At 33.4% G+C, this 22,483-nt stretch overlaps 1 protein-coding gene across 1 annotated transcript in view; it reads left to right on the top strand.

Moving 5' to 3' along the window:
* The first annotated feature begins 9,158 nt into the window (after positions 1-9,158).
* The window catches only part of zmat4a (zinc finger, matrin-type 4a), a 434,438-nt gene continuing 421,113 nt past the window's right edge, over positions 9,159-22,483 (top strand). Inside the window, exon 1 of the mRNA XM_030144264.1 lies at positions 9,159-9,307. Within this exon, the coding sequence (XP_030000124.1) occupies positions 9,221-9,307 (87 nt within the window). The 5' untranslated portion in view covers positions 9,159-9,220. The remainder of the gene's footprint in view (positions 9,308-22,483) is intronic.

Genomic DNA, 22,483 nt, shown 5'->3' with positions numbered 1-22,483 from the left:
TTTTTATGAGTTTTCGTTGTCTCCTAAATGCTTAGTTTTCGTATTAATTTCACTTTTGTCATATCTTTTCTCTTCTTCTCCGTCATATTCAAATCAATCCCAGACAGGACTCTGCTGCTTTCTCCCAACTTTAGTCTCCATGTTTCCAGGTAGAGTGGGGACCAGAAGACGACTGGAAACCACAAGTGACGAGAAGTGACGGACCGTGAAGTACCATATGGTGCCGCTAGCTAAAATTGCAAGGGCGAAATAAATCGCTTTTGTATCAATCTGATGTTGACAAAGACGAAAACGAAGGGAATTTTATCCGTAATTTTTATACGTTTTAGTTAGTTTTGTAAGCACACAATACAGTTTCAGTTAGTTATCGTTTTTTTTTCTTTTAATTATAGTTTTTATTTATTTCAGTTAACGAAAATGTTTTTTCAATTCTAGTTTTGGTCATTTCGTTAGTTTTCGTTAACGATAATAACCTTGGTATCCACAGACTGTATCAGTTACTGAATAAAGTTTGGAGCTCATTGTTTACTAGACTTCTTTTTGCAGACTTCCAAAGTTTCCTGCTATTAGACAGTTTATTGCAATTGACTAAACTGTAATAATTCTTAAATAAAATGTCGTCTTTAGCTTTATGTTCAGCCGTTAGTCACTTTTCCATTGAAAAGTGCAGTTATTGTGTGTATCAGTGGTGGGTGCTAAACTCCGGAATTCTCTTTATAATGAGCTGAAGGACTGTGAAAACATATTCAGCTGAAAAAAGTGTATAAAGAAAGAACAATTAGATTATATGAACAGTTATAAGTTTTAACATTTTGCTTCATGTTTGTATTGCATCTTGTGACGTATTTATCTGCTTATTTTGGTCTGGTGTAATGCTTTGGCATCATTTCGTCAGGTATTTTTTTTACTGTTTTGTACTTCCTGGTCATGTAGTTTTGCACTTGGTTTTGTATTAATTTTGTATTATCTTTAGATGTATTTAGTTTGGTTTGTCTGATTTTATACAGTATGATTTTATAGCTAGTTGTGTATGGCTAACCATTAAGGCTATTATTATTTAGAAGGGGGCAGGAAATATAAGATTTTCTTCGTCCTGCTCCTTTTCGAGCATGGGTGTGTATATGTGTGTTCACTTGATGATTATTGAATGTTAGCTGATGAAATGCACAACCATGAATGAAATAAATGAAATTAAATTAAACTGAAAGATGTGCAGGATCCCAATAAAGTAGTGATCACCATACTTTGAGTTCATGTGAATCCATACGAATACATTCCGTGCGTTTACATGACAACTTTTATTCCTGGTTTAAACTGATTAAAGGTTAGATCCTATTTCAGATGCCCATGTAAACACCTTATTCCAGTTGAAAAAGAAAAGTTGGGATTAAATTTAAACCCAATTAAAGTCCACTTTTGAATCTGGGCTAAATTATTCCTGGGACATGTAAACCCTTTATTCCGTTTGGACTTTATTCCTGCCATTCTGCACATGCTCGTTGTCTTGTCCTGTCGCGATGACGCACACATTCTGTGCTGGCGGAAGAATATGCAATGCAGTCTACTCAACCCAAACCGTTTCTATTCTGATGGGATCTACCAGCCTGGAAAACCCTGAAGGAAGAGTTCACCACTTGTTTTTTATTCATTCATTTGTTATGCACTAATGAGTTCGATAAGTGGGTAAATCAGTTTGCACCGATTGCCTTGTTCTCGCAGCCCTTCCGTTAGCTTAGCTTAGCCTAGCTTAACATAATGGCTTCATTCCTATGGTCAGACGTAGCCAGGCTTTTACATGTGATTTGTAGTATTTTATGAGTGATTTGGTGAAATTCAGTTCTCCCTAATCATTACTTTAGTCGGCTGGGGTCAATATGATCACAAATTGAGGCACAAATCACGGCGTTGTGACTTACAGCAGTAATAAAATCTGGGGAAATTAAAACTAATGCAAAGCTAAAACGGTAAAGCAAAGCTAATTTAGCGCATGCATCCCTTCCAACAAAAAGATTTTCTGTCAACACAACAGTCCCAAGATTGTATGAGTGCAGTAAGTCGTGGATCTAAAGAAATAAGAATCGGATTTCACAAAATCACTTACAAACGACAACAAATCACCTTTAAAAAACTGGCTACGTGTGAACGTGTGACCATGGAAATGCAGTGACTATGCTAAGCTAAGCTAACAGAAGGGCTGCGAGAACCGAATAAACGTTTCTCATGTAAACCTTTTTCAGGTTTAACATTTCCATGTAAACAGAAGAGAAAGTACTTTAGTTCCGGATTAATTTCTTCTGGAAAAATAAATCGGATTTAAAAAAAACATCATGTAACCGTACCCAAAGATCAAATTACCCTGAATTCATGTAAATTCATGCAGAATGGAAGAATAGCCCAGTAACTTGCCCATTCTAACTTGGCCAGTCTAGTTACAAGTACTTGTATGAATTTAAAGAAATGACATCACTGTAACTACATGAACCTAAATGTATTTAAAGAAACTTGATCATTGTACAAGTATGATTTTGCTCTAATTTAAAGTAACTTGATCACTATATTTATGAATTTACATGAAGTTAGGGTAATTTGATGATTGTATTTGTAGGGATTTGCATGAACTCAAAGTAACTTGATCACTGTATTTATATTAACTTAAGAAATTTGACTATTGAACTTACATGAATTAATTATTGTACATTTAAAGACACTTACATTTGTTTGAGAGTGTCTGATAGTTGTGCATCGCTTGTCATGTGATATTGTAATCAAGTACTCCATATAAAAAGCTGTGTGACATTATCTGTGATGAAGGCGTTAGCCTGAAGCGTTACTTGTGGTGAATACATTTTTGGGAGCTAAAAGGTTATTTCATTTTTTCCACTTTTCCATTGACCAAGGTTCTAATAGTTTTGGATTTTTCATTATAGTTTAGTTTTATTTAGTTTTGACTTTTTTTCTCCAATTCAGTTAGTTTTATTTAGTTTTTACAGCAGGTTTGTTAGTTTTTGTTAGTTTTCGTTTTCTTCTAAATGCTTAGTTTTAGTTTAGTTTTAGTTTTGTCATATCTTTTATCTTCTTCACCGTCATATTCAAATCAATCCCAGACAGGACTCTGCTGCTTTCTCCCAACTTTAGTCTCCATGTTTCCAGGTAGAGTGGGGACCAGAAGACGACTGGAAACCACAAGTGACAAGAAGCGACGGATGGTGAAGTACCACATGGTGCCGCTAGCTAAAATTGCTCAAGTGAAATAAATCAATTTTGTATCCATCCGACGTTGACAAAGATGAAAACAAAGGGAATTTTATCCATAATTTTTATACATTTCAGTTAGTTTTGTAAACACACAGTACAGTTTCAGATAGTTATCATTTTTTTCTTTTAATTATAGTTTTTATTTATTTCAGTTTACGAAAATGTTTTGTCAATTCTAGTTTTTGTCATTTCATTAGTTTTTGTTAACAATAATAACCTTGCCATTGACCCTCCAATTGCGTAAATATAACAGTCGCATAAAAATTTACCTATTGGAAAAACGACAATTTTGCCAAAACCCTCGTTTTTCAATTAAAAGTTTTTGCGCTGGCAAGAGGTGGTTTTTCGGGCGTAGCGCAATTGGTATATCATGCAAAACTGAAACTAGAGACTGAATTAGAGAGTGAATAAAAAAATAGATGTTGACAGACATTAAAACAAATAAAGAAGAAGAATTTAACCCTTTCATGCATACTGGTCACTCCAGTGGACAATTATTTTACAGCTGTTCTCTTGTATATTCATGGGTTTTGTTGTTTTAGTTCCATATCAGCCGACACAGTGGACGCTTATGCACCATCCCATACACTGAAATTTATACGTTAATGCATGTGACGGACTGCAGTGGGATGAATAAGAGTGAATGGTTGGATGTGAATGAATATTTTAAATAGATGGAGTTATAGAAATGCTTTTTTTTTTTTTTGACTGTTTTTTTAATGTTTTAGTTTTTATTAATGTCTGGTTTTGTTTTGTTTTTTTCTTGGAAGCGTGCCCATGTGAGTGCAAGCAGGTGTAAAAGATCTGCCTGATCAGTCCAGATCATTCAGCCATCAGAGTCTCACCAGGTAACAGACGATCAGCCTGATCAGGCCAGACCATGGAGCCCAAAGGGAGGGGAGGTGTAGCAGGGAAGGACAGGGTTAAAGTTATCACAAGGGGTGCATTTTTTTTTTTTAGAGATAATACATTAATTTAAATACTAAGGTTGATATTTAGGTTTGTTTGTAGATGTGGTTAAGTGAGGTGGATGCTTGTTTCAGGCTTGTAAACTAGTCCGTACTGGATTCACCTGTGGATGAGTGGGTGGTGGAGCGGGCTAGGCCTATTTAAAGGGGGTCTACAGACTTGTAAATGTTCTTCATTTTTTTCCTGATGTCTCTGAAGGAGGGAGATACTGCCTGTTTGCTGTGTCTTTTTTGTTGGTGTGTTTAAAAAAAAAAAAAGTTAAGTATTTTTTTTCAACTCCTAATGGCTTTTGTTTGACTCGGGCGCTGTGGCTTTCCTGGTTAAAGTAAGAAGACCAACAAATCTTACATGCGCTAACATGTTTAAGTGTAAATCAGTTGTTATTTGTTAGACAAAAAGTTTTTTTTTTTGCATATTATATTAGAGTATGGTAAAATGTGAGAAAACATCAAATTAGCAGCCTTAAAAATGTTTTTATTTCATTGTTTTCATTTTACTTTCTGATATTGGGTTTTAAATACATATTTCTTTACTTAAGAAATTAAATGCATGGACATTTTTGTAACTTCATGAAAATAAAAAAACTCGATTGCAATTTTTTTTTATGCCTAAGGAGGTATAAAAACACTCCAGAAAAAAAAAAAAACCTTGACTAAGGTTCTCATTGCTCATGCATGAAAGGGTTAATGTGGCCCCTGAACTAAAATGAGTTTGACACCCCTGGTTTAGAGTGAGCTTGTGAGACCAGACAGTTTAATTTACAAATGGCAAAAATGACAAAAAAAAATTTAGATATTAACTTTTTTGTTTGTCGTGTTTATTTATATATAGTGGAGAGTGGAGGAATTGAAGAAAATAAAAAAAATTTTAAAAAAAGAAATGGCAAAAATGAAAAAAAAAAAAAAATTGAAATATTCTTAACTTTTTTTGTTTGTAGTGTTTATTTACATATATTGGTAAGGATATTTATGTATATATTTATATTTACAGGTGTAGTTCATGATCCGTCCCATTGCTGTCAGTCCATCCGTCCCTGTGAATGGTGTTGGTGTCTCAGATGGTGGTATTTCCTGATCCCAGATACTTCAAAAAAGAACCACTTACCTTTGATGCAGCAAGTCTATAGTTAATATTCGTTGGACTGAGTCTTTTTTAAATGAACTGGTGGGATTTGTTGCCACATGACTTTATTCAGACCAGTTCTGGGCGGACAGCAGTTAAGGAATTGAAGAAAATACTGTATAATACTGTCAAATTTTGCAGTAGCTTACTGTTTTAAATTTGCACCTTAAAGACCTCATTATTTACAGCATTATACTGTATTTACAAATAACAGCATGATGCTGTACAAAACTTACCTTTTTTTTTTTTTTTTTACAGTAATTTGTTACAGTTTTGTTGGTAGATGTAAACATTTTCATTGCATAATTTTCCTTTTTTTTTTTTTTTTTTCGCTGTAAAACATAGAAGAAAATTTGGAGTTGACATTATATATATATTTTATTATGTTATTATTTTACTGGTCCGGCCCATTTCAGATCAGATTTGGCTTAACCCTTTCATGCATTGTGGTCACTCCAGTGGACAGTTCTTCTCCAGCTGTCCTCTTGTATATTCATAGATTTTGTTGTTTTGGTTCCATATCAGCCAACACAGTGGACGCTTAGGCAACATCCCATAATACACTGCAATTCATACCATTACTATAACTTTGCTGTTCTTGATAAACCTGATCTGCAGTAACATGTTTAAGTGTAAATCAGTTATTTGTTAGACAAAAAGTTGTTTTTTGCATATTATATGAAGTAATAACTAGCATTAGAGTATGTTAAAATGTGAGAAAACATCAAATTAGCAGCCTTAAAAATGTTTTTATTTCATTGTTTTCATTTTACTTTCTGATATTGGGTTTTAAATACATATTTCTTTACTTAAAAAATTAAATGCATGAACATTTTTGTAACTCCATGAAAAAAAAAAACTCGATCGCAATTTTTTTTATGCCTAAGGAGGTATAAAAACACTCCAGGAAAAAAAAAAAAAATCTTGACTAAGGTTCTCATAATTCATGCATGAAAGGGTTAATGTGGCCCCTGAACTAAAATGAGTTTGACACCCCTGGTTTAGAGTGAGCTTGTGAGACCAGACAGTTTTATTTACAAATGGCAAAAATGACAAAAAAATTTAGATATTCTTAACTTTTTTTGTTTGTCGTGTTTATTTATATATAGTGGAGAGTGCAGCAGTGGAGGAATTGAAGAAAATAAAAAAATAAATAAAAAATTGAAATATTCTTAACTTTTTTGTTTGTAGTGTTTATTTACATATATTGGTAAGGATATTTATGTATATATTTATATTTACAGGTGTAGTTCATGATCCGTCCCATTGCTGTCAGTCCATCCGTCCCTGTGAATGGTGTTGGTGTCTCAGATGGTGGTATTTCCTGATCCCAGATACTTCAAAAAAGAACCACTTACCTTTGATGCAGCAAGTCTATAGTTAACATTCGTTGGATTGAATCTTTTCTAAATGAGCTGGTGGGATTTGTTGCCACATGACTTTGTTCAGACCAGTTCTGGGCAGACAGCAGTGGAGGAATTGAAGAAAATACTGTATAATACTGTCAAATTTTGCAGTAGCTTACTGTTTTAAATTTGCACCTTAAAGACCTCATTATTTACAGCATTATACTGTAGTTACAAATAACAGTATGATACTGTACAAACTTTACTGTTTTTTAACAGTAATTTGTTACAGTGTAGTTGATAGATGTAAACATTTTCATCGCATAATTTTCCTTTTTTTCGCTCTAAAACATAGAAGAAAATTTGGAGTTGACATTATTTACATATTATTATGTTATTATTTTAGTGGTCCGGCCCATTTCAGATCAAATTTGGCTGAATGTGGCCCCTGAACTAAAATGAGTTTGACACCCCTGGTTTAGAGTAAGATTGTGAGACCAGACATAGTTTTACTTACAAATGGCAAAAATGACAAAAAAAAAATTGAAATACTCTTAACTTTTTTGTTTGTAGTGTTTATTTATATATAGGTAAGGATATTTATTACCTCCGCCAAGGAGGTTATGTTTTTGCCAGGGTTTGTTTGTCTGTCTGTTTGTTTGTTTGTTTGTTTGTCTGTCTGTCCGTTAGTGTGCAACATAACTCAAAAAGTTATGGACAGATTTGGATGCAATTTTCAGGGTTTGTTGGAAGTGGGATAAGGAAGAAATGATGAAATTTTGGTGGTGATCGGGGGTGGGGGGGCCCACGGGGGGGCCACTGATCAGCCTTGGCGGAGGTCTGCGCTCTCAGAGTGCTTCTAGTTTATTTATTTATTTTTAATTTATATTTATATTTACAGGTGCAGTTCATGATCCATCCCATTGCTGTCCGTCCATCCGTCCCTGTGAATGGTGTTGGTGCTCAGATGGTGGTATTTCCTGATTCCAGATGCTTCAAAAAAGAACCACTTATGATGCTGTACAAAATTTTCTTTTTTTTTTTGTTTTTTTTTTTACAGTAATTTATTACAGTGTATAAGTTGGTAGATGTAAACATTTTCATTGCATAATTTTCCTTTTTTTTTTGCTCTAAAACAGAAGAAGATTTGGAGTTGACATTATTTATATTTTATTATGTTATTATTTTAGTGGTCCGGCCCATTTCAGATCAAATTTGGCTGAATGTGGCCCCTGAACTAAAATGAGTTTGACACCCCTGGTTTAGAGTAAGATTGTGAGACCAGACAGTTTTATTTACAAATGGCAAAAATGACAAAAAAAAATTGAAATATTCTCAACTTTTTTATTTGTAGTGTTAATTTATATATAGGTAAGGATATTTATTTATTTATTTATTTATATTGGTGTAGTTCATGATTTGTCCCATTGCTGTCCCTGTAAATGGTGTTGGTGTCTCAGATGGTGGTATTTCCTGATCCTAGATGCTTCAAAAAAGAACCACTTACCTTTGATGCAGCAAGTCTATAGTTAATATTTGTTAGATTGAATCTTTTCTAAATGAGCCGGTGGGATTTGATGCCACATGACTTTGTTCAGACCAGTTCTGGGTGGAGGAATTGAAGAAAAAAAAAAAAAAAAAAAAAAAAAAATATTCTTAACTTTTTGGTTTGTAGTGTTTATTTACATATATTAGTAAGGATATCTATCTATCTATCTATCTATCTATCTATCTATCTATCTATCTATCTATCTATCTATCTATCTATCTATCTATCTATCTATCTATCTATCTATCTATTTTTTTTTTTATATTTATATTTACATTGGTGTACTTCATGATCCGTCCCTTTACTGTCAGTCCATCCGTCCCTGTGAATGGTGTTGGTGTCTCAGATGGTGGTATTTCCTGATCCTAGATGCTTCAAAAAAGAACCACTTACCTTTGATGGAGCAAGTCTATAGTTAACATTCGTTGGATTGAATCTTTTGTAAATGAACTGGTGGGATTTGATGCCACATGACTTTGTTCAGACCAGTTCTGGGCAGACAGCAGTGGAGGAATTGAAGAAAATTAAAAAAAAAAAAAAAAATTGAAATATTCTTAACTTTTTTGTTTGTAGTGTTTATTTACATATATTAGTAAGGATATCTATCTATCTATCTATCTATCTATCTATCTATCTATCTATCTATCTATCTATCTATCTATCTATCTATCTATCTATCTATCTATCTATCTATTTTTTTATATTTACATTGGTGTACTTCATGATCCGTCCCTTTACTGTCCGTCCATCCGTCCCTGTGAATGGCGTTGGTGGTGTGTCAGATGGTGGTATTTCCTGATCCCAGATGCCACTTTTCCATCCCTGCCTCCATTGAATTGACGCTGCTGATTAGCGCGGCGCGGCCAATGGGAGCGCAGCGGGGCGGAGAGCAGCGGCAGATTGTACTACAGTGGAGTACCGCGGCCAACACTAGACGCGTCTCCTGCCCTGTCTGACGCTATTCAGCATCTTCTGGTTAATGGATTATACAGTTTCCCTCCAAGTGCAACATCAACTGGCCATCTTCCCCACACACTACTATCAGGGCTACAGCGTGGAGTTACAGGTACGGCTTTTATTCCCGTCTGCCAGGTCCGCCTGTCTGTGTTTGTGCGCCTCTTCTGCTTCTTCTGTTCTGTCCATGATAAAATGCAGTGAGTATGACTTTATGGAGATGCTTTACTGCGAGGAAAAGAGAAAGAGAGAGTGGGGGTGGTGTGGGGGGGCATGGTGGTGCATGCTGATTTTTTTTTTTTTTTACCCCCCCTCGCTGAGATTCTTGTTGCGTGTCGTGGGAGATGGAGCGGCGGCTGCAGAATGCGCGCTGCGGCGCACATGGAGGTTAGAAAGTAAACGGAGGAGGGACGGGGGGGGGGGGGGTGTATATGGGTCCGGGGACACCCATGGGAGTCTATATAAGGGGGGTTCCCTCTATTAAAAAGCGAATGATTTTACTGACAATTGAAGTTAAAGTGAAATGACCGCGGCTGTTAAAAGTCATTGTGAGGAGGCAGTTGCTTAATTCTGCAATGTGGAAAAAAAAAAAAAAAAAAAAAAAAAAACGTGAATAGTAAAGGAACGAAAGCATGTCAGCATCAGCACCCACTCTGCATGCAGGGCAACGCACGTCGATTCTCTGAAGGTGACATTTAAGGTGGATTAGAATCAGAGAGGTAGCTGCACCTTCCTCACCTTCCAGAGAGAGAGAGAGAGTTTACAGATGAGCTGAAGAAAAAAAAAAAAAAAAAAAAAGCATCCTCACAGATGAAGTGAGGGCATATCTGAAACTTTATCATCATTTTTTTCTCTCTAGATTTTATAGTCTCCATCATTTTTTTTGTATGTGTGCAAAAGTAATATTTGTTGTTTTCTTCTGTGATTCATCTTTTTATCCAAAATATAAAAAAAAAAAAAAAAAAAAAAGTAGGGAATATTGATGTATTTCACAGTTCCTTGAAGTCTAGAGTAATGTTTTTAGTGTTATGGGATAATTGTTTTGGGATTTTTACTTAAAAATAACTGAAATGATGGATCACATATTGAAATAACTGGTTTATTTTACCTTCTCAGTAGTTTAATAAGACCAGGAAAAAAAAAAAAAGTTTTGTTTTGATATAATTTATTTTTAACCCTTTGATGCATGAATTATGAGAACCATAGTCAAGATTTTTTTTTTTTCCTGAATGTTTTTATTAGACATGAAAAAACAATGCCATTGAAATTTTTTTAATGATTTTTTTTTTTTTTTTTTTTTTCATGGAGTTTCAAAAATGTCCACTCAGCTGGACATCATGCATTTAATTTTTGAAGCAAAGAAACATATATTTAAAATGCAATATCAGAAAGTACAGTATACTGTGTGAAAACTATGAAATAAAAGCATTTTTAATGCAGCTAATTTGATGTTTTTTCACATTTTAGCGTACTCTGACCATCGTTATTAGTAATTTCATGGAGATAATATGCAAAAAAAAAAAAAAAAATGTTGCTTAAGAAAACTGTCTAATAACAACTAGCAATTGATTTACACTCAAACATGTCACTGTCACTGCAGATCAGGTTTATCAAGAACAGCAAAGTTACAGTAATTGTATGAATTGCAGTGTATGAAGTGATGCATAAGCGTTCACTGTGTCGGCTGATATGGAACTAAAACAACAAAACCATGAATATATAAGAGAACAACTGTAGAAGAACTGTCAGCTGTAGTGACCACTATGCATGAAAGGGTTAATATGCATCTTTGAAATCTTCTTCCATATATGCACATTCAATTTGTTTGCTGCATTCCCTTCCAATAGTGCCATTACTTATCACTACTTGAGAGTTTTATAAGTGTTACTTTGTTCCAAAAAAGGACCCTTCATTTTATTTGATTTTTTTTCCCCCCCTGCAGCACCTCTTTAACAGACATTCCAGATCCAGATATGGATGATCTGTTTTAATCTGCAGCCTCTAGCATGATGAGAGGGGAAAAAAAAAAAAAAAAAGAAAAAGGAATAAGGCAGCATTTCACCAACCGGGCGCTTCCAGCTCCATCTCCATCTGCCTCATTTAAACTAGACTCTAGAGGAGCTATATGATATCACCGCCCTCTCCCTTCAGACACCACAAGATGGCTCCATCTTAGCAACTTGCTCAGACACTAACCTGTCTCCACCACATTCCTCTAAGACGCCACATGAAAGTTGCGCCGAGATGTGTTACTGGAAAGAAATTACAAACAGCCTCAGAAAATAAAACTCCTTCATCGACCCTGGCTTTAACCCTTTCATGCACAGTGGTCACGACAGTTCTTCTCCAGCTGTTCTCTTCTATATTCATGGGTTTGGTTGTTTTAGTTCCATATCAGCCAACACAGTGGATGTCTGCATCGTCTCATACAGTCATTCATACAATTACTTTAACTTTGCTGTTCTTGATAAACCTGATCTGCAGTAACATGTTGGAAAGTAAATCATTTGCTATTTGTTATTAGACTGTAATTAACAGTTTTCTTAACCCTCTGGTGTTCGGGTGCACCTTTTAGGCACACTTTGCACTTTGTTTTAAAAAACTTCTTGTTGTTTTTCACAATTTAAATAAGGTTAGAATTCAAAAGTTGTTCATTTTTGCATGATCTTTAAAATTCTGGCCACCAACTAAAATTTGCACATTGTAAACAAAAGAAAATTACAAGACTAGCATCTGTCTCCCAAGTGTGCCTAAAACGCACTATTTCTTCCATTATAACCACTGTTTTTGATCCAAAAGCCATTAAGGCATAAATCATACTTTTACTGATATCTGGGCTTCATTTGAGAGGTGAGGGTCTAAATTAATTTATTAACGTTGTTAATGTTGCTGTTAATCATTGACATACGCCAGGCTGCAAAAATGAAATACTATGTAATCCAATTTTTATGTAGTATTTTGAAAAAAAATCATTTTTTGTGTTTTTTGCATCAAAAAATGTAGTGACATCATGATGAAAAGAGATCGTTTAAAGGGTTAAAAAAAATCTAAAATGAATGATTATTTGATATGTATATTAGGGCTGACCTTGATTTACAAAAAATAAAATCAAATTAGAGCAGAAATATAAATCAATATATAATATTTAATAGTTTGATTTATAGGTGTGCATTTTACGCACACTTGGTGACAGATGCTAGTATTTTTGAACATTTGACCTAGCGCCAAAAATAATAATGCAAATTAACCAGTTAATGGAGTTAATCATTGACATATGCCAGGATGAAAAAATCAAATAATATGTGATCCACTTTTTATGTAGTATATTGAAAAAAAAATATTTTTTGGTTTTTGCATCCAAAAAAATGGTTTGTTTACATTACAAACAGCATTTAAAGGGTTAAAAAATGTGACAATTATTGAGTATTTGGTATTTTTATTTACAGCTCAAGTTGATGAAATAGAAAAAAGTGTAAAAGAGTTAAAAACAACCTGTATGAAAATTTTTTTGACATTATTCCACAAGTGTGCCAAAAAGGCACACTTGGTGCTAGTAAGGGCCTTGCTGGAGGGGATACCGGAGGGTTAAACAAAAAGTTTTTTTTAAATGTAATATTATCTCCATGAAGTGAATAATAACTAGTATTAGAGTATGCTAAAATGTGACAAAACATCAGATTAGTTGCATGTTAAAAATAAATTATTTCATATTTTTCACTTTCTGATATTGCGTTTTAAATACAGGATCAAAACATGGTATTTGAAATCTGTCTGACGGGACATTTTCGAGACAATCTGACAGATTAGTGTTGCTAAATGACCCACATTTTTACTTTTAAATTCATTTTTGCTTTAGTTGGATCATAAGGGATTATCTGAAACAATGAGCTACTTTAATATTGAAATAAATGTTAGAATGGCATTCAATTAAAGTTCGCTCTCTGACGGGACATTACGGTGTTTGGACCCTACATGATTTGTTTGGTTTTTTTTAAACAATATCTTTATTGAACTTTATATTACACAATTAACAATATTCTCAACATAAAGCAAACAATAAGCAACATATTCCCCCCAAAGAAATAAAATAAAATAAAATAAATAAATAAATAAACAAACAGCATGCAGCTCCATAAATCAGCACCATTGTCAACATTAATTGGTCTCATAACATCTGAGAAACTCTGTTAAAGGTGACCATATTTTCATAAAATCCCCTCCCCTAACTCTACATGATGTTTTTCTTCAAAAATTAAAGGCATGGTGTCCAGCTGAGGGGACATTTTTGTAGCTCCATAAAAAACAGGTTCATAAAAAATTTCAATCACATTATTTTTTTCATGCCTAAAGAGGAATAAACACACTCAGGAAAAAAATCTTGACTACGGTTCTCATAATTCATGTATTTTAGGGTTAATATTCCAGTGATTTTCTGCCCCCCCCCCCCCCCCCCACCCCACCCCAGTCATCCTTTATATTTTCCAAAAACTTCAAATATGAAAAAAGAAAAAAAAAATACACAAACAACTCCACACTCCCTTCTGCTGTATTGTCTTTAATTTGTGCAGCCTATAAATAAAAGACTTTGAAGCTCAGTGCTTCGATGCCATCAATAATTATTTGCTTTTGTAAAGCTAAAATTGCCTCATATCTTTGTTGTTTTCCTTTTCTTCTTCTTCTTTTTTTTCGCTGCAGTTGTTTTCAGCTCCATCTCTGTTATTTCCTTCATAGAGGGTCAACTGAAACATTTCCCCAGATTGTATAAATAGCACAAATAACAAAGACTTACAATAATCTGAGCCGCACACGCTTATTTTGTCACTCGACGATAGTGTAGGAGCTATTTTGAGGAAAAACGACTGTTTGAATAAAGTCACTTCTATTACAGCGCAAGAGGGAATGTGTGATTTAAGCAAAAGTAAAGGCTGTGTTAACGCAAAAAAAAAAAAAAAAAAAAACATTCCTAATAAAAAGAGGAGTTCAAATCTGCAGTGTAGCTTGTGTCTTATTTATAACAGTCAAGTAAAAGCTGCCTTCAGTGTCTAAATGAAACCTTCGACAGCCCATTTTAAAGACTGACAGCACCAAAAGCAAACAGCACCGTTTCAGATGTGCAAATGTACGTTGGCAACAGCGATCTACATTATCTCTGTCTAATGATTATTGAACTTGTAGAACAAACCTGACATTTTACCTCTGTAGAACTCGTTTCCATGGATATGATGTCTGTTTTTTTTTTTTTTTTTTTTTTTTTTTTTTATACAAGTTGGATGAAATCAAACTGTCTTTCTGGATTATAAACTTAAAAATACAACCAATACAAACTAGAACCTGCAGATTTTTTGGCTCGGCTGTTATTGTAAGTGCTATTAGTATTGTGTCATTAACCCTTTCAAGGATGAGTTATGAGAACCTTAATCAAGATATTTTTCCTGAATGTTTTTATTCCTCTTTAGGCATGAAAAAACCAATACGATCCAGTATTTTTTTTTTTTTAAGGAGTTACAAAAATGTCCACTCAGCCGGACAACGTGCTTTAAATTTTTTAAGCAACAAAACGTATTTAAAACTTAATATCAGAAAGTGATATGGAAAACTATGCAATAAAAACATTTTTATGCTGCTAATCACATAATTTCCCACATTTTAACCCCTTTAGCCCTATCGGCCCATCCGCGGGCTGACAAAATTATATTAATATTCATCTACTATAAAAATATAATAGATCAGGACAATGGATAGTGGACAATGGTAGTTCACAAATGGATAGTGGTGGCAGACAACTTCTACTTATCATGCTATCGTGCAATGGCGCCATGGGTACAATGCCGCTAGTTATAATAAATGATGATAAATCCCTTAAGAAAGGTTAAATAGAGAGAAAAAATCATTTGGAAGCTGAAACAAAAGTAGCTCTGGGTCTTTATGGGTTAACTTTGATGAAGTATGACCAACAGGTGACCTCCAGAGAGTCTCGATGTAGTAAGAAATGACAATTAGTGCGTTCTAAAAGCTCCAGGCACCGTCTATGACCTTCACTTTAAACATTTACACTGACAAACAGCACCTACAGCACATTAACGTTTCTAATTAACAAACTTTCTCCACTAATGTGCTCTGTGCAAACTGTCTGAACATCATTGACTGCCGTGTGGCGTTGTGTACTGTGTGTGTTGTAGGCGTTCAGCCAAGGTCTCTGAAGTGATGCCTCTTCCCTAGAGAGGATCTATGTGATTGAAGTGTCAGTTTTATGAACACGTCTCCCAGTTTATGTTTGAAATATAACCAGATCTTAAACTGTAAGAGCAAGCAGACCTCAGCTGTTTTTTTTTTTTTGTTTTTTTTGAACATGTCAGGTAGATTTAATAATTATTTCACATCCTCCACTCAGTTTAACATTGTATTTACATGTTCAGTGGTGGATTTACCTACCAGTGCCCTCATTACCCCCCCGTTTGAACATGTAAAATGTTGGGGAAAAAAAAACAAACATACTAACCTATCTGTCCACATGTACCTTATTATTATTATTATTATTATTATTATTATTATTATTATTATCATTATTATTAATTCTTTTTTTTTTTTTAACAAATTTATGCATCCCAAGACTCTCCTATCTCTTGTATTGGGGGGGGGTTCTACTGCACACACACCATTTATGGCAAGAGTCTATAGCAGGGGTGTCAAACTCATTTTAGTTAAGTTCCACATTCAGCTAAATTTGATCTGCAGTGGGCCGAACCAGTAAAATAATAACATAATAATATATAAATAATGTCAACTCCCAACTTTTCTCTATATTTTACAGTGAAAAAAGTCAAATTAAACAATGAAAATGTTTACATCTACAACCTGTCCTTTCAAACAATGTGAATAACTTGAACAAACTGAAAGAATAAGTGTAATTTTAACAATATTCTGCCTCAGTTTATCATTAACACATGTACATTATAACTTACAGATGACAGTGGATCTACAAATACACAAAACATTTAGTAACAGGCAGAATATTATTAAAATTGCACTTATTTTTCTTAAGACATTTCAGGTTGTTCACATTTATTCAGATTATTCACATTTTTTTGTGGAATTATACTTTGTTTTAGTGTAAATACATGAAAATATTTACATTTACAAAGAGAAAAGAGTGGAGTTGGGAGTAAGTTATAGGTTATTATGATAGTATTTTACTGGTCTGACTCACTGGAGATTGAATTGGTCTGACTGTGGAACCTGAACTAAAAGAATTGTTAATTTCTTAATAGTTATTTTTACATTTGACACATTCATCCAAACATCCAAAGACAGGACCTTTTGCGGGCTGGATTTGGCCCCCGGGCCGCATGTTTGACACCTGTGGTCTATATGGTAAAGGGACTTGAATCTAAACTAGACTAAATTCCAATCGTCAAGAGACAACTGTCTATTCAACAATGTTTGGGTCTGCATGAAAAACAAACGGGAAGCCAGAGAAGGTATGGAATGTATTATTATACAGGGGGAACTATAGAACTGCATGGACTGAATATTAAATATCTTTGTCTTGCTGCAGAAAATAGCCAGTGATTGAGTGAACCACACAAAGTCCTCAAACGTAGGCCTATACCTCTACTGTGTCCTGCTGTTTCTAATTTAAATAATTTGGAATTCAGTACAATAACTGAGGACAACTTTATTAAAGCCAATTCTTTCCTTTGGTTAAAATGTTTTTAATTTATTAGTATATGATGCTAAAAATTAATACATAAATTAACCCTCCGGTATCTGGGTGCACCTTTTAGGCACACTTTGCACTTCGTTTTAAAAAACTTCATATTATTTTTCACAATTTAAATAAGGTTAGAATTCAAAAGTTGTTCATTTTTGCATGAGCTTTAAAATTCTGGCCACCAACTAAAATTTGCACATTGTAAACAAAAGAAAATTACAGACTAGCATCTGTCTCCCGAGTGTGCCTAAAACGCACTATTTCTTCCATTTGATATGTATGATTAGAGCTGAGCTTGATTTAAAAAAAAAAATCAAATTAGAGCAGAAAAATAAATCAATATATAATATTTGATAGTTTGATTTGTGCCATTTTACGCACACTTGGTGACAGATGCTAGTATTTTTGAACATTTGACCTAGCGCCAAAAATAATAATGCAAATTAACCAATGTTGCTGTTAATCATTGACATATGCCAGGATGAAAAAATAAATTAATGTCATCCACTTTTTATGTAGTATATTGAAAAAAAAAATAATTTTTTGTGTTTTATGCATTCAAAAAACTGGTTTGTTTACAATACAAACACGGCATTTAAAGGGTTAAAAAATGTGACAGTTATTGAGTATTTGGTATTTTTATTTACGGCTCAAGTTGATGAAACAGAAAAAAGTGTAAAAGAATTAAAAACAAACTGCATGAAAAATTTTTTGACATTTCACAAGCGTACCAAAAAGGCACATTTAGTGCTAGTAAGGGCCTTGCTGGAGGGGATACCGGAGGGTTAAACACAATTTTTTTTATTTTTTTTTATGTAATATTATCTCACATGAAGTGAATAATAACTAGTATTAAAGTATGCTAAAATGTGAGAAAACAGATTAGCTTCATTTAAACAAAAAATATTTCATAGTTTTTAAAGAGTATTTCACTTTCTGATATTACGTTTTAAATACAGGATCAAAACATAGCATTTGAAATCTCTCTGACGGGACATTTTCGAGACAATTTGACAGATTAGTGTTACTAAATGACTCACATTTTTACTTTTAAATTCTTTTTTGCTTTAGTTGGATCATAAGGGATTATCCAAACAAATATATATATTTTTTTGTTTTTTGCTTAAAAAAAAGAAATGGTTTGTATACAATACAAACACGGCATTTTAAAGGTTAAGAAGTGTGACAGTTATTGAATATTTGGTATTTTTATTCACAGCTCAAGTTGATGAAATAGAAAAAAGTGTAAAAGAATTAAAAACAAACTGTATGAAAAAAAATTTTGACATTATTCCACAAGCGTGCCAAAAAGACACACTTAGTGCTGGTAAGGGCCTTGGTGGACGGGATACCGGAGGGTTAAATATGCAGTTTTATGTGGTTTAAAGCATTCAGAATAGAATAGATGGAAATAAATAAAAAAAGAAGAAAAAAAAAAGGAATAGAATAGAACCGAATAGAATAGAATATAAAGTAAAAAAAAGAAGGAAAAAAAACGTAAATATAGAATAGAATAGAATAGGCTTTATTGTCATTGTACTCCGTGATACAACGAAATGGGTTCAGGATGCCCTTACCAAAGTGCAGCAATAAATATAAAAACAATAAATATAAAAGCACACGATGTAAAAACAAAATATAGCATACACAATAATAATGTTCATTTTGCTTCGCCTCCTTGAACCCCCCACCAGCGCTCTGACAATGGACCCCAACACCCCACACCCTCCGTTCCATTTTTTTCTGGATCCGCCACTGCGTGTTGTACAAATTCATTTGCATTCGCTGCCAAAAAGTAAATGAATCCTTAAATTAGAGCTACACACTGCACCTCTATAATCTAATAAACCTAATTAGTAATGGATTCAGATGCAATAGCAGATTCACTGCTGGATTTGTTACTAATAAAATGCAGATTATGAGGTTAGGAGGAGGGTATGATTAATTTAGTACAAAGGATGTGGAGCAGAGGATGATGAAGGAGCTGCTCCCCAGTGGAGTGCAGCTAAGTTTCTTTTTCGATCACAAACCTACGACCTTTCAAGATTTCATTTCAGTCTAGCGTGCGTTTAGAACTGCGCTAACGTGTTTTTCCATCAAATCTTACTACCAGATGAAGACAAGGGCCTTAGACTGCAGTGAGAGCCAAAAACACTTGATCCTGGACTATAATGTAACACATTAAAACGTTCCATTTGCGTTCTCTGTCAGGTCAACACCCAGCTTCTGTCTGACAAACTTACAGGCCTCAAGTACAAAGAAGAAAACAGTAGACGAGCAGACATTATGACATGTTTTTACCAGCTTAGTACTGCTAATTATTAAAGACTAGATCAGGGGTGTCAAACTCATTTTAGTTCAGGGGTCATATTCAGCTAAATTTGATCTGCAGCAGGTCGGACCAGAAAAATAATAATATAATAACCTATAAATAATGACAACTCCAAATTTTTGTCTTTGTTTTAGTGTAAAAAAAACCCCATTAAATTATGAAAATACTTACTTTTATAAACCATCCAAAAAAAAACAAACAAAAAAAACCCCCTGAAATTTAAATTAAAAAACGTAAGAAAATTTAGTGCAATTTTAACAATATTATTCCTCAGCTTATCATTTGTCCATGTGCATTATGGATCAGATCTACAAAGACATTAAACACTGAGGAACAGGCAGAAAAATTGTTAAAATTGTGCTTAATTTTATTTAGACATTTCAGGTCGTTCATATTTGTTCAGGTTGTTCACATTTTATTGTTACAGGGTAGTTTGTAAATGTAAATATTTTCATAATTTAATGTTATTGTTGCACTAAAACAGAAAAAAAAGTTGTTAATTCTAGATTTTTTTTTTTTTTTTTGCTTAATTGAAGATTTTTTAAGGCTTAATTGAAGATTCTTTCTGGCTTAATTCAAGATTTTTCTAGGCTTAATTGAAGATTTTTTTGGCTTAATTCAAGATTTTTTGCTAAATTTGAGATTTTTTTTTTTTTTAACTTAATTGAAGATTTTTTTTTTTTTTTTTTGCTTAATTCAAGATTTATTTGTTTTTTTTTTTCTTAATTAAAGATTTTTTTTTGGCGTAATTCAAGATTTTTTTTTACTTAATTGAAGGTTTTTTGGCTTAATTCAAGATTTTTTGCTAAATTTGAGGGTTTTTTTTTAACTTAATTGAAGATTTTTTTTTTTTTGTTGCTTAATTCAAGATTTATTTATTTTTTTTTACTTAATTAAATATTTTTTTTTTTTGGCTTAATTCAATTCAAGACTGTGGAACTTTTGCACTTGGCAAAAACATCCCAGGGGCCGAACTGGACCCTTTGGCGGGCCACATTTGGCCCCCGGACCACATGTTTGACACCCCTGGACTAAATTTAAGAAAATAGACTATGACCCTTTGACGGATCAGTTCTTCATGTAGTTTAACCCAAAAGACCTAAACAGCCACCAGTGACCAAAAGCATCTACTGATCTGAAATATTTAATTACTTTTAAACCACGGATCCAATCAACACATTGAAATAATTCAGGTAAAATACAGTTTCTGAGCTTTTTTAGCAGCATCAGATATGAGTCATTTGGATGTTCAGAGGCTCCGTAGTGAACATGGAAACACTGTCATGTTCTACAACACAGGTGTCAAACATGTGGCCCGGGGGCCAAATCCGGCCCACCAGAGGGTCCAGTCCGGCCCTGGGGATGAATTTGTGAAATGTAAAAATTACACTAAGATATTAACAATCCTTTTAGTTCAGGTTCCACATTTAGACCAATTCAATCTCAAGTGGGTCAGACCAGTAAAATACTATCATAATAACATAGAAATAATGACAACTCTAAACTTTTCCCATTGTAAATATAAATATTTTCATGTATTTACACTAAAACAAAGTATAATTTCACAAAAAAATGTAAAAAACCTGAATATGAACAACCTGAAATGTCTTAAGAGAAGTAAATACAATTTTAACAATATTCTGCCTGTTACTAAATGTTTTGTGTATTTGTAGATCCACTGTGATCTGTGAGTTCTAATGTACATGTGTAAATGATAAACTGAGGCAGAATATTGTTAAAATTACACTTATTTTTTCAGTTTGTTCATGTTATTCACATCTTTTGAAAAGATAGTTTGCAGATGTAAAGCTTTTGTGCTTTTTTTTTATTAGTGATAGTCAACAAGACAATGTGGACAGAAAAACAACAACAGCACATAAACAAAGGGAAACTCAAACAAATAAACAAACAAACCAAAAACAACAACAATGACAGAGTATTGACAAACAACAACAACAACAACGTCATATTACAATGAAAAAGATCATAAATGTAAATAGCAACTAAACCATATAGCTTGGTTAAAGGATGATAGGGAAAAGGAGAAGAGGGAGGTGTAAATGAAAGTGAGAAAGAGAGAGGGGGGAGTGAGGGGGAAATAATAATTGTTGTAATAATACAAAAATATTTAATAATACCAGTAACTTAATTTGTTAGAATTATTGTGGCAGCGGTTTGTGTTTTTATGACTGTTTAAGTTTGCGGATACTGCTGGAACCTGTATTTCCCTATGGGATGAATAAAGTATCTATCTATCTATCTATCTATCTATCTATCTATCTATCTATCTATCTATCTATCTATCTATCTATCTATCTATCTATCTATCTATCTATCTATCTCTCTATCTCTCTATCTATCTATCTCTCTATCTCTCTATCTCTCTATCTCTCTATCTCTATCTATATCTCTATCTATCTATCTCTATCTATCTATCTCTATCTATCTATCTATCTCTATCTATCTATCTATCTCTATCTATCTATCTATCTCTATCTCTCTATCTCTCTCTCTCTCTATCTCTCTCTCTCTCTCTCTCTATCTCTATCTATCTCTCTATCTCTCTATCTATACTTTAAAACCCTGGGGTCATTGTATTTTACCATGTTGTTGTAGAGACAAATTTATATGAAGGCTCTGAAAAAAAAATGTACAGACTAATTCAACCTCCCAGATCTGAATCACATTGAAAAAACCAAAGCAACCAACCAAGATATATGAAAACTGAAACTGAAAATCAAAGTTATTCCATCAAATATTAATTCATGAACCTGTCTCAAGTAACACCTCCCACATCTTACACTTACAGTATATTTATTCCATTTATATAAAAATATGTATGTGCATGTCAACCCTCAGTAGCTGGTACCACAATTTTCATGAAGAATCTTTGTCAATCAGTGTGATATTTTTATTTGATTTTATTTGAACCCATAAAGACCCAGTGCTACCTTTATGGCAGTTCCCCAGTAAATTTTCCTCTACATTTAATCTTTCTTAAATGATTTATCATCATTAATTTGGATTTATTCTCTGTATTTGGCGTTTTTTGAGAGAAAATCAGGTATTTTACTATAATTTACTATTCATGTAGATGTTCATAAAAGCTCAGACTAAAGTTGAGGGCTACTATGTTAAAAAAAATAAAAAATAAAAAAAATAAATAAATACAAATAAAAGACAAAAAGTGACTTTTTTTTTTTTTTTAACCAGCTGTTAATTTTTGCAAACAAATGCTACATTTT

Source organism: Sphaeramia orbicularis, chromosome 9, assembly GCF_902148855.1.
Source record: "Sphaeramia orbicularis chromosome 9, fSphaOr1.1, whole genome shotgun sequence".
Classification (NCBI taxonomy): domain Eukaryota; kingdom Metazoa; phylum Chordata; class Actinopteri; order Kurtiformes; family Apogonidae; genus Sphaeramia; species Sphaeramia orbicularis.
The sequence above is the reverse complement of the archived record's forward strand: the minus strand, read 5'-3'. Positions and strand labels throughout refer to the sequence as shown.